General features: G+C 43.1%; 1 protein-coding gene across 1 annotated transcript in view; it reads right to left on the bottom strand.

The window, feature by feature from the left end:
- Positions 1 to 11,037: 11,037 nt before the first annotated feature.
- The window catches only part of CPVL (carboxypeptidase vitellogenic like), a gene marked incomplete at its 5' end in the record, with an annotated part of 147,095 nt that continues 145,739 nt past the window's right edge, over positions 11,038 to 12,393 (bottom strand). The window contains 1 exon segment of the mRNA XM_029587066.1: positions 11,038 to 11,130. Within this exon segment, the coding sequence (XP_029442926.1) occupies positions 11,038 to 11,130 (93 nt within the window).

The raw sequence follows: 12,393 nt of genomic DNA on the forward strand, positions 1-12,393 counted from the left end.
CCTTTCCTAATAATTCCTAACATTCTGTTTGCTTTTTTGACTGCTGCAGCACACTGAGCCGACGATTTTAAAGTATTATCCACTATGATGCCTAGATCTTTTTCCTGGGTAGTAGCTCCTAATATGGAACCTAACATCGTGTAACTACAGCAAGGGTTATTTTTTCCTAAATGCAACACCTTGCACTTGTCCATATTAAATTTCATCTGCCATTTGGATACCCAATCTTCCAGTCTTGCAAGGTCCTCCTGTAATGTATCACAATCTGCTTGTGATTTAACTACTCTGAATAATTTTGTATCATCTGCAAATTTGATAACCTCACTCATCCTATTCCTTTCCAGATCATTTATATATATATTGAAAAGCACCGGTCCAAGTACAGATCCCTGAGGCACTCCACTGTTTACCCTTTTCCACTGAGAAAATTGACCATTTAATCCTAATCTTTGTTTCCTGTCTTTTAACCAGTTTGAAATCCACGAAAGGACATCTCCTCCTATCCCATTACTTTTTAGTTTTCTTAGAAGCCTCTCATGAGGGACTTTGTCAAACGCCTTCTGAAAATCCAAATACACTACATCTACTGGTTCACCTTTAGCCACATGTTTATTAATGCTTTCAAAAAAATTAAGTGGATTTGTTAGGCAAGACTTTACTTGGGTAAATCCATGTTGACTGTGTTCCATTAAACCATGTCTTTCTATATGCTCTATGATTTTGATCTTCCACTATTTTTTTGATCTTCCACTATCTTCCACTACTTTTCCCGGCACTGAAGTCAGGTTCACTAGTCTACGGTTACCTGGATTGCCCCTGGAGCCTTTTTTAAATATTGGGGTTACACTGGCCACCCTCCAGTCTTCAGGTACAATGGATGATTTTAAGATAGATAGCAAATTTTAACTAATAGATCAGAAATTTCAGTTTTTAGTTCCTTCAGTACCCTAGGATGCATACCATCCAGTCCAGGTGATTTGCTACTCTTTCGTTTGTCAATCTAGCCTACTACATCTTCCAGGTTCACAGTGATTTCGTTCAATTCGTCTGACTCATCACCCCTGAAAACCATCTCCATGTTATGAATCTCCTTGTGGAGTTAGCAATCTTGTTGAGAATCTCTTATGATTGACTCCAAAGAAGAAGGAGTTAGTAGTTTTGATATAGTTGTGGGTGGATCTCTGGGCCAGTGGCAGATGACCACGCCCTCGGGAGGATATCCTGAGAGGGACCACTGGTTAGGCTTGAGTATGGAGACAGACACACATTAGTTTTTTTATTAAACAGGTGATAAAGCCACCAGAGGTAGCGGTAGTGAGCTGATATGCCCGGCAGGGCTGTAGTCCCTCAGATACTGGAACAGCGATCCAGGATGGCTGAGCTGTTGAGAAACTGTAGAACGTGAGTAGGCAGAGTAGACAGGGTTCATAAACAGAACTAGATGACAAAACTCACATAAGGTCTCAAGGAAGCTCAGGCGCTGGAACGGTATAGGTCCTCGAGGAGCGAGTACCTGGTTCCAGGGTAAGCTCTGTGTTGCGTTTGTGCCTGCTCTTGCCCACGCTCCACCCTCTCTACCTCTGAGGCGACTCCCTTCGAGTCTGATGGACAGTTGCTGCTGCAGCTTCTCACCGTTTCTTCCCAGAGTCCCTGGGCTGGCCTGACGCTGCGGATCCGCCATGTTCCTGATGTCGTAGGGCGTGTGCGCGTGCTCCGAAGTTTGTACCAGCAAGGGCGCAAACCTCGGGAGCCCGCTCTATCCTCTTGTTTTCAGATTGCTAAGACGGAATCCGGTACTCGCTCCTCGAGGGCATATGTCCTTGAACGCTCAGAAGACTCCCTATTGCCTGGAAGCGATCGCAGATGTGAACATTATGAGTTTCTATTCCAGTTGCATTTAGGAACTGGTACTCGCTCCTCGAGGGCCCATGTTCCTAGAGCTCTGAAGATTCTCTTCTGTCTAAGATGCTATCACAGGTACGGAGATCGTGAGTTATTATCACAGATTACAGATAGGAACCGGTACTTGCTCCTCGAGGGCCCATGTTCCTAAAACCCTCCGAAGACTCTCTTCTATTTCAGAAGCTATTTCATATACAGATATTGTGAGTTCTTATTTCAGTTTGCCTATAGGAACCAGTACTCGCCTAGAAGCTCCTGTTCCTGAATATACTAACTATTCTCTATTGCCTAGAAACCATTACAGAGATAGATAACTGTGAGTGTCCATCGTTCTCTCAGAACTGTCCCTGGAACCAGGTACTCGCTCCTCGAAGGCCTAACTCTCTTCAGCTAATGAGCCTTCTTATTAATCAATGTGAGTGTATCATCTACTTCTGGTTATGTATCCAGCATACCCCGTCTACTCACTATCTATGAGTCTCTCTCTACAGCTTAGCAAACCCGGAGATAGCAGTTCCAAGATCTGAGGGACTTCAGCCCTGCTGGGCACATCAGCTCACTACTGCCACCTCTGGTGGTTCTACTACCTGTCTAATAAAGAACTATCTGTGTCTGTCTCCATACTCCAGCCTAGTCGGTGGTCCCTCTCATGATATCCTCCTGAGGGTGCTGTCATCTGCCATCGGCCCAAGGGTTCACCATTCTACATTAGAGTGCTCAGCTCTCACTCTTCAAGAGCTGAGTAAAACAAACTTCTTCCTTGCAGTCTAACCCTCAACTGTCACTAACATCTCCTTCCTCAGGAACTGTATCATAACCAATTGCTACTTCTTAGCAGGAACCATACAGATGGCCAACACCTCCCTTCAAGGGAACTCTCGTATATCAGGTTGCCACTCTGTGCGGAGATCCATAACAGATACTAACTCTTCCTCTCTGGAAGAACAGATCTTATATGGTTGCTGACCTCTCCCCTCTGGGGTGCAACTCCATATAGTTTGCAAACAGATTGCTAACCCTAGCAGAGTCGCTAACAGATAGCTAGCTCCTCCCCTCTGGGGGAACAAAGCTCAACAGAATTGCTAACTCCTCCCTTTGGGAGGAGAAAACCCTAACAGACTGCTAATTCCTAGCAGCTCTTACAACAGATTGCTAACTCCGCAGTCTAACCGATAACAGATTGCTAACTCCCTAGCAGATTGATAACACTCTGAGAGAGCAATGGTAACTCACAGTTGTTTGTAGTAGCGATATCTTCCAGGCAGTAGAGAATCTTCAGAGAATCCAGGAACATGGGCCCTTGAGGAGCGAGTACCAGTTCCTATCTGTAATCTGAAAGGTAAAGAGAGAGCGAGGCCCCCGAGGAGCGGGTACCTCTGGTAAGTCCGAGGAGGCAGAGTAGCTTGGATAGCCGAAGCGAATACGTAGCCGCTAACTCAATCTGATAGTGAAAATAGAGACCTTTAAATATTGGAAGCGGATGACGTCATCTCAGGGGGATGCCCCTGAGGTACGCGCCCTTGCTGATACTTCAGTAACAGCGTGCGCGCGCCCTACGTCATCAGGCAAACTTGGCGGATCTGCAACGTCGAGCCGGTCTGGGGACGCCGGAGGGAGACGGCATGGAGATGCCGCAGCAGCCAGCCGTCCATCAGACCCGGAGGGAGTCGCCACAAAGGTAAAGAGGGCAGAGTGAGGGTGTCGAGTAGCAACAGACGCAATACTCTGGAACTGGTATCTCCCCACATCCTCTTTAGTAAACACGTAAGCAAAGAATTCATTTAGTCTTTCTGCAATGGCCTTATCTTCCCTAAGAGCCTCTTTAACCCCTCTGTCATCTAATGGTCCAACCGACTCCCTCACAGGTTTCTTGCTTCGGATATATTTTTAAAAGTTTTTATTATGAGTTTTTGCCTCTATGGCCAACTTCAATTCAAATTCTCTCTTCGCCTGTCTTATCAATGTTTTACACTTAACTTGACAATGCTTATGTTTTATCCTATTTTCTTCAGATGGATCCTTTTTCCAATTTTTGAAGGATGTTTTTTTGGCTAAAATAGCCTCTTTCACCTCACCTTTTAACCATGCTGGTAATCGTTTTGCCTTCCTTCCGCCTTTCTTAATGTGTGGAATACATATGGACTGCGCCTCTAGGATTGTATTTTTAAACAATGTCCATGCCTGTTGAACACTTTTAACCTTTGCAGCTGCACCTTTCAGTTTTTTTCTATTTTCCTCATTTTATCAAAATTTCCCTTTTGAAAGTTTAGCGTTAGAGCTGCAGATTTACTTATTGTCCCCCTTCCAGTTATTAGTTTAAATTTGATCATGTTATGATCACTGTTGCCAAGTGGCCCCACCACCGTTACCTCTCTCACCAAATCCTGTGTTCCGCTAAGAATTAAATCTAAAATAGCTCCCTCTCTTGTTGGTTCCTGAACCAATTGCTTCATGAAGCAGTCATTTATTACATCCAGGAACGTTGTCTCTAGCAAGTCCTGATGTTACATTTACCCAGTCAATATTGGGGTAATTGAAATCTCACATCAAACAAAAAGTGCAGGAGGAGGGTCAATCCTGACAAAAGACTCTGAATGAATTTTGAAAGTAGATAAAGACTTTTATTCATTTATGAGGCAACTCCACTGATTCAAATCCCAAGTAGTGCTTAACAGCGTCCCCCGACACGGTCCCGTGTTTCGCCTAGGGCTGCATCGGGAGGGTAACGCCAACAGGGTTTCTCAATAGAAAGGCTAAAACAAATTAAACAAAACGTCAGGATGCTATATAGGACTTACGCCGAATAAAAATACAAACAATGATCATTCACAATAACTCTTACCTGACAGCTTGGTTTTCTGAATTCTGACAGGGAGCGCACTAACCCTAGACGCTGTCAGATATTTGAAGAATGGCAGTGGTTGGTGGACCAGGATCTGAGGGGGCTGGCCTCTGCCCGGCATTATACTCAATTTAATCTTACCAGACAGGAATCTCAAGCGTTGGTAAATTTGCAGAATGACCCTTCCATTATAGTAAAGCCAGCGGATAAGGGTGGGGGCATAGTCATACAAGATAGGGATGATTACCTGTTGGAAGCTACATGTCAACTTTCTGACACCTCCTTTTATCAAGTACTATTGGAGGACCCTACCCCTCAGCTACTCCAGGAGATTAAGGTGATTGTGGAGCAGGCAGTTGACCGCCGCATTTTAACTCCTAGAGAGGCTAAATTTTTGATCACTGACCACCCTATTATTCCGGTTTTTTACACGGTACCTAAGGTTCACAAGGATCCTCAACATCCACCTGGCCGTCCTATCGTGGCCGGCATCGGTTCATTATTGGAACCCTTGTCTCAATTTGTGGATCTTTTTCTCAAGCCATTTGTACCACAGATTAGGTCTTACATAAGGGATTCAGCGCACTTTATCACACTTTTACATTCCACCCCGTTTCCCACGGAACCGTTTCTGTTAGTCACCTTGGACATAGTCTCTCTCTATACCAACATTCCCCAACCAGAGGCTCTTAGGATCATCGAGAAAGTATTAAACACTCGTACAAATCCCCAGAGAATTCCAACTTCATTGTTAGTCACGCTGGCATCTTTAGCCCTCACACAAAATTATTTCAGATTTCAGGACAAATTTTATCTACAGGTAAAAGGCACGGCGATGGGGGCCACTATGGCCCCCAGTTTAGCCTGCCTTTTCGTGGCAGAGTTTGAAGACTCCCAGATATATCCATCAGAAGGGTTTCAATACATTGCAATCTGGTTAAGATTTATTGACGACGTGTTTATGGTCTGGCTAGGTACAGAAATACAGTTGTTTCTCTTTATTGATTGGCTTAATGCCCAAGACTCTAATTTGCAATTTAATTTCAGTTGGCATCAATCACAGATAGCCTTTTTAGACATTACAGTCTTAGTTCACAATGCCCAATTTTTGACCACTATCCATCGGAAAGATACAGACAGAAACACACTGTTGGAGTTTCACAGCTGTCATCCTAGCCCTTTAAGAAGTAACATCCCCACGGGTCAATTTTTCAGACTTCGCAGGTTATGTTCCACTCGTGAAGAATTTCTCCTTCAGGCAGAAATCATGTCAGCGCGGTTTTTGACCCGAGGATATCCTAAGCGGGTAGTCAGGCGAGCCATGAAACGGGCCTTATTTACTAACCGTGATTTGCTGTTTCTCCCACATTCTAGCTCTGATACCCCAGTTACAAACTGTATTTTGCCATTCTCTACACTTAGTCGTCAAATCACAATCATGATCCGCAAACACTGGCGTGCACTTTCCATGCAGTTGGTATTCCCTGGCCCCCTACGGTTCATGTACCGGCGGGGAAAAAATTTACGTGACAAACTTGTTCATGCAGACTTAGTGCAGCAACGGTATCCACCCACCACATTCGGACACCACCCCTGTGGTCATTGTACAGTCTGTTCATACACACAATCTACCACTTTATTCATTCATCCAACATCTCATAGAGTTTTTCCACTTCGCTCCTATTCTGACTGCACCACCTCAGGAGTCATCTACGTGATCATTTGTCCGTGCCCTCTAATATACGTAGGCAAAACCACGAGAATGGTTAAAACACGCATTATAGAGCATTGCTCTAACATCCGGCACGCAAGAGAGAACGAACCCTTGATAGAACATTGGGTAAACAAATCTCATAACCTCGCTGACCTCAAGTTCAGTGTCATTGAAGTGTTCCCACGTCCTGCTCGAGGGGGGTGTTATGCAGAACAGTTAGGACGCATTGAACAGCGGTGGATATTTACCCTAGATTCAGTAACCCCCAAGGGACTCAATCGGGAGATAGAATGGTTTCTATTTACATAAGATCTCTCACAGTCAGTACTGGTCACATACTATGCTGCTAGGGCACCTCACAGGAACGGGAACCAATGAACGGGGATAATTTTCCCACGTCATTGGTTCACCTGTGATTTTGGCGCCACTGCCATTCTTCAAATATCTGACAGCGTCTAGGGTTAGTGCGCTCCCTGTCAGAATTCAGAAAACCAAGCTGTCAGGTAAGAGTTATTGTGAATGATCATTGTTTGTATTTTTATTCGGCGTAAGTCCTATATAGCATCCTGACGTTTTGTTTAATTTGTTTTAGCCTTTCTATTGAGAAACCCTGTTGGCGTTACCCTCCCGATGCAGCCCTAGGCGAAACACGGGACCGTGTCGGGGGACGCCGTTAAGCACTACTTGGGATTTGAATCAGTGGAGTTGCCTCATAAATGAATAAAAATCTTTATCTACTTTCAAAATCCATTCAGAGTCTTTTGTCAGGATTGACCCTCCTCCTGCACTTTTTGTTTGATGTGAGATTATCTTAAAGTGCAGTCTGCTCTGATATACTTTTGGTAATTGAAATCTCCCATTATTATTGCACTGCCAAATTGGTTAGCTTCCCTGATTTCTCTAAGCATTTCATCATCTGTCTGACCATTTTGTCCAGGTGGACGGTAGTATACTCCTATCATTATACTCTTACCCAACACACATGGAATTTCTACCCATACATAGTATGCGTGTAGTTTTACGCTCATAAGGGCGGATTTTAAAAGCCCTGCTCGCGTAAATCTGGGCGGATTTACGCGAGCAGGGCCTTGCGCGCCTGTGCGCCTATTTTCCATAGGCCTGCCGGCGCGCGCAGAGCCCCGGGACTTGCATAAGTCCCGGGGTTTTTTGTCGGGGGCGTGTTGGGTGCGGGGCCGATCGACGCGGCGTTTTGGGGGCGGGCCTGGGGGCGTGGCTTCGGCCCGGGGCGGTCCGGGGGCGTGGCCACGCCCTCCGGAACCGCCCCCGGGTTGCGTCTCGGCGGCGCGCGTGGATTCACTTCTCCCTCCGGGAGGCGTAAATCCGTGGACAAAGGTAGGGGGGGGGTTTAGATAGGGCCGGGGGGATGGGTTAGGTAGAGGAAGGGAGGGGAAGGTGAGGGGAGGGCGAAAGAGAGTTCCCTCCGAGGCCGCTCCGATTTCGATTTCGGAGCGGCCTCGGAGGGAACGGAGGCAGGCTGCGCGGCTCGGCGCGCGCCAGCTGCCCAAAATCAGCAGCCTTGCGTGCGCCGATCCTGGATTTTAGAAGATACGCGCGGCTACGCGCGTATCTACTAACATCCAGCGTACTTTTGTTTGCGACTGGTGCGCCAACAAAAGTACGCGAACGCGCATTTTTTAAAAATCTACCCCATAGAGAAGAGGCTTTCCAGAGGATGAAGTATGCATTTTAAGAAGTATGCACACACATTTTCTCATCAATATTATGCACACCAAACAACAGGTGTAATGATGCATGCAAGATTTTGCCAGGATAATTTGCAAAATGACTTATGAATGCACATAATTGCTGGCTAATTTACATACGATAGGAACGGATTTAAGATTTGGTGCCAATAGTCAGGACTGGAGAATTTGTGTGTGTGTGTGGGGGGGGGGGGGGGGGAATCCCTCAGATCAGAGAGTGGTACAGGGTAAAGAGGGAATGCCAGAGTGCCACAGCAGCATCCTTTTGAAGTGGCACCAGCACACTGCCCTAAAGCAAGTAGGAGCAGGCTCCTCTTTAGCTTGGGTATTTAGTGCCCTCAAAATTTGCCTCCCTAGACCGTTACCTAGTTTGCCAATGCCTAAATCCAGGCCAGAGGATTGGGGAAGAGAATGGGTGGGAGAGAGGTAAATAAAGGATGAGAGGGGCTATGGAGGAGACAGAGAGAAAAAAATAATGGTTGACACTGTAATAATTGCTGCCAGTTAACAGTGGATTCCTATAAGAAAGTTTTAGCAAGCCAAAGCTGGTGAATAATGCACATTTGTGTTCTACAATGGGACAGGACCATCTTTCTTATTTGGTATCTTGTCCATTTAACTTGTATTTTCTAACTCTGTTGATTGTGACAATGTTATTTTGACATGTTCATCTCTGCTAAAGCTCAAAGAGCTCTGCGCAATGAGCCCCTTTCCCTTTTATCTTATACCATCAAATTGAAACAAATCCTAGGCTGCTTTCAGCTTCTTTGGAATTGACTCCACCATCATTGTTTGTATCTTAATTTATGAAAAGTCGCTTAAAGTATCATTTTTACCAATAGCAAACTAAAGTGTACCAGTAATGTAATGCAGATTTTCCTGTGATTGCTGAATTGTTTCAGGGATTTTAAAAGTATATTGGTTTGAATATTCTAGTACAACACAACTTCTTGCGATTTGTATAATTTTGCTTTTTATGTTTTAAGATAATTCAAATGTTCTTGTATTTTTCTTCGTGTTTAAGACGTTATTTATTCTGTTCCAGTGTTCAGTACAAAAATGTAGTCCAGCTCAAATGTTAGTAAATCATTTTATATGAGGAAATAATTACTGAAGCAGCATTTCCTCAAAGCATCAAAATTGCTACATATGCTTCGGGCCAAAGCAGTTTCTAAAAGGCAAGCAACACAACCCCTGGCAGGAAAAGCAGCCCTGGCCTTTTAAAAGCACAATTTGCAAAGTAAACTTTAGCCAGTGTTTATAAAGTTGTTAAAAAGAAATAGTGAATGAGTGTACGAGGTTATTATCTGGCAGAGTAAAAGAAAATATTTTTTCAAACTAGCTTTTTTGTTTTTGTACAAATATAATCAAATTTTAATGTCATTATCATAATGCCTCTGTATCGCTCCATAAGTATTGGGTGCAGTTCTGGTCGCCATATCTCAAAAACGAAAAAAGCAGAATTAGAAAAGGTACAGAGAAGGGTGACCAAAATGAAAAGGGGATGGAACAATTGCCCTATGAAGAAAGGCTAAAAAAGCAGCTTGGAGAAGAGACAGCTGAAAGGACATATGATAGAGGTCTAAAAAATAATGTGGAGTGGAATGAGTAAATGTTAATTAGTTGTTTAGTCTTTCTAAAAGTACAAAGACCAGGGAACATTAATAAGGTTACTGGGTAATATATTTAAAACTAATAAGAGAAAATATTTGTTTACTTAACACATAATTAAGCTCTGGAATTCGTTGCCAGAGGATGTGATGAAAGCTATTAGTGTAACTGCGTTTAAGAAAGGTTTGGACAAGTTCCTGGAGGAAAAGTCCATTAACCATTATTAAGGTGGAGTTGCGGAAATCCATTACTTATTCTTGGAATAAGCAGCTTGGAAACTATATTCCCCTTGGGATCCTGCCAGGTATTTGTAACCTGAATCGGCCACTGTTGGAAACAGGAAACTGGGCTTGATGGATCTTTGGTCTGACTCAGTATGGCAAGACATTCATATGTAAATTAGCTCTCATGGAAAATAATGGGAATTCCATGGCTGTGATAGTCCTCCTATATAGACTTTTGCCAGCCTCAAGCAGGAGTAAATACATTTGTGGCTGAGGACTGCTAGAAATGAATCAAAGACATGTATAGAGACAATATTAAAATATATCTTTTACATGGGATATTCAGTGGCAAGGCAATGCTCTTGAATATACCCGGATAAGTATTAAAGTTAGCCGGATAAGCATATCTGGCTAACTTTAGACTTGGTATGGGCCATGTCTAACTTATCCAGCTAACTTAACCAGATAAGGCTTCATATTGCTACATATTAAACTAAATTAGCCAGATAGGTAGCACCACCCAATTATGCCCACTTCTCATCCAACGACTATCCGGCTAAGTATTTAGCTGGATAAGTGATTTATCCAGTTAAGTAGTATAGCAGGATATTCAGCAGCAGCCACTTAACCGGATAACTTGGACTTATTTGACTAAGTAGTGTTTGAATATGTAGCACAGATGTATTTGGGTGAATAGGTGTTTGTGGGCAATCTGGAAAGCATTTTCTTGAGTGCTCCAAATATCTTTTTTTTTTTTTTTTTGCTATATGCCTCCTTTTACAGCTGTTACTATCTATTTCTTCCAATATTCATTCTGCAGAAGCCAAAAAGATTTTGAGTGAATGGAACCATGTGCATATACTCCCATGATTCAAGAAAAATATATCCTTATTCATTCACAAGGGTTTCCATAAGTGAGAATTCTGATAAGTACCTTATGCATTTTGTTGAATGCTTAGAAAAAGTAGTGCTGAAACATCAGCATCTTTTTTTAGAATATCAGTTACATCAATAGTTTTACTATCCACTTCCTGAACGAAACCTGTCAATCATATTAAAGGATCATTCAGGCTGTTCAGATGGCAGGATGTGACCTCCTCCTCGAACGATGACCTGTGGGAGAAGAAAGAGAAAGCTGGTTTCAAAACACACTGAATCACTTCCAAATGATCCAAGCACCTGAAGTTCTAGGCTGCCAAAACATGCTTTGCTAAAACAAAACAAGTTAATCAATCTCAAACAACCCTCTTTTTTTTACGTCATAAACAGGGCTTTGTTCAGATTTCAAACAGAGAAGAACAGAGGCACTCTATTATGTCTAATGACTAAACAATATACAGGATTCACCCACCTCTCAGTCAATTAATGCGATTGACTTGTATTTGGACTCCTCAAATTTCACTCAAATAAGAGACAATTATTTGTGCTCTGATTTTTCGTGTGTGTGAATTTAGTGTCCATGTAAGATACCAGGTTGACAGTACTGGAAATCAAGTCCTCCACAATAACCGACACTACCCTACCAATGTACCTCAACCCTGATCATGAGTTACCACTTCTAGAGCGGAGAGGGGAATTCAGAAAACTTCTCTGTGCAGTTTTGGCCCTTCTACAGAGGCTGTCAACAAAAGTGTCAATTGTTTTGAGCAGTTTTACTGATGTGGACATCTGGGGAAAAGACAAGAACTACTGCAAATCAGCTTTATTAAGTCATTACTACCTAAGCCAGATTTGAAGCAGTAACTTTAAGGTGAAAGTATCCATAACTCCGCCAATTCCCTTAAGCCACCTAGTACCTTGTGCTTCGACATATAAGACCAAGAGCATGAGCATGACTTGTCTGAACTTCCTATATAATTTCTTTCCCTCTCCTATTGCCTTAACATGTCAACATCTTTAGAGCAGGTTAAAAATCATCTTAACTGACTTTTTCTGTCGCAAAAACCTTGGTTCAATTTATATCATCACATGCAGTATGTCTTCTACTACGTGCCAGATCCTTGCAATGTATTCTGAATGCATCTGCTTGGTTAATTTACCATTCCCTTTGTTGCATGTACAATAATTTCACACTCCTATGCTTGTTCATGTGGCTTCTTGCTTATCAAACAATTCAGTTTAAAATCCTTAACAGCCCTTTTTGTATTTTATTCTATAGCTCTTCCTTCCCTTTGCTTGATTTCTCTCCATGGACTTCACAACTTTGTTCCCAGGATACATTTTTTTGCTGTTCTTCCTCCTGTGGTAGATAATCACAGTTTTGTTCTTTTCTCATTTTGCCCCTCCCCCCCCCCTTTCATGGTGGAATCTGCTTAATCCATTTTCCATAAGCTGCTAAAACTAATTTCTCACTTTCATCTACTTAGCTGGACGACT

Source organism: Rhinatrema bivittatum, chromosome 2, assembly GCF_901001135.1.
Source record: "Rhinatrema bivittatum chromosome 2, aRhiBiv1.1, whole genome shotgun sequence".
Classification (NCBI taxonomy): domain Eukaryota; kingdom Metazoa; phylum Chordata; class Amphibia; order Gymnophiona; family Rhinatrematidae; genus Rhinatrema; species Rhinatrema bivittatum.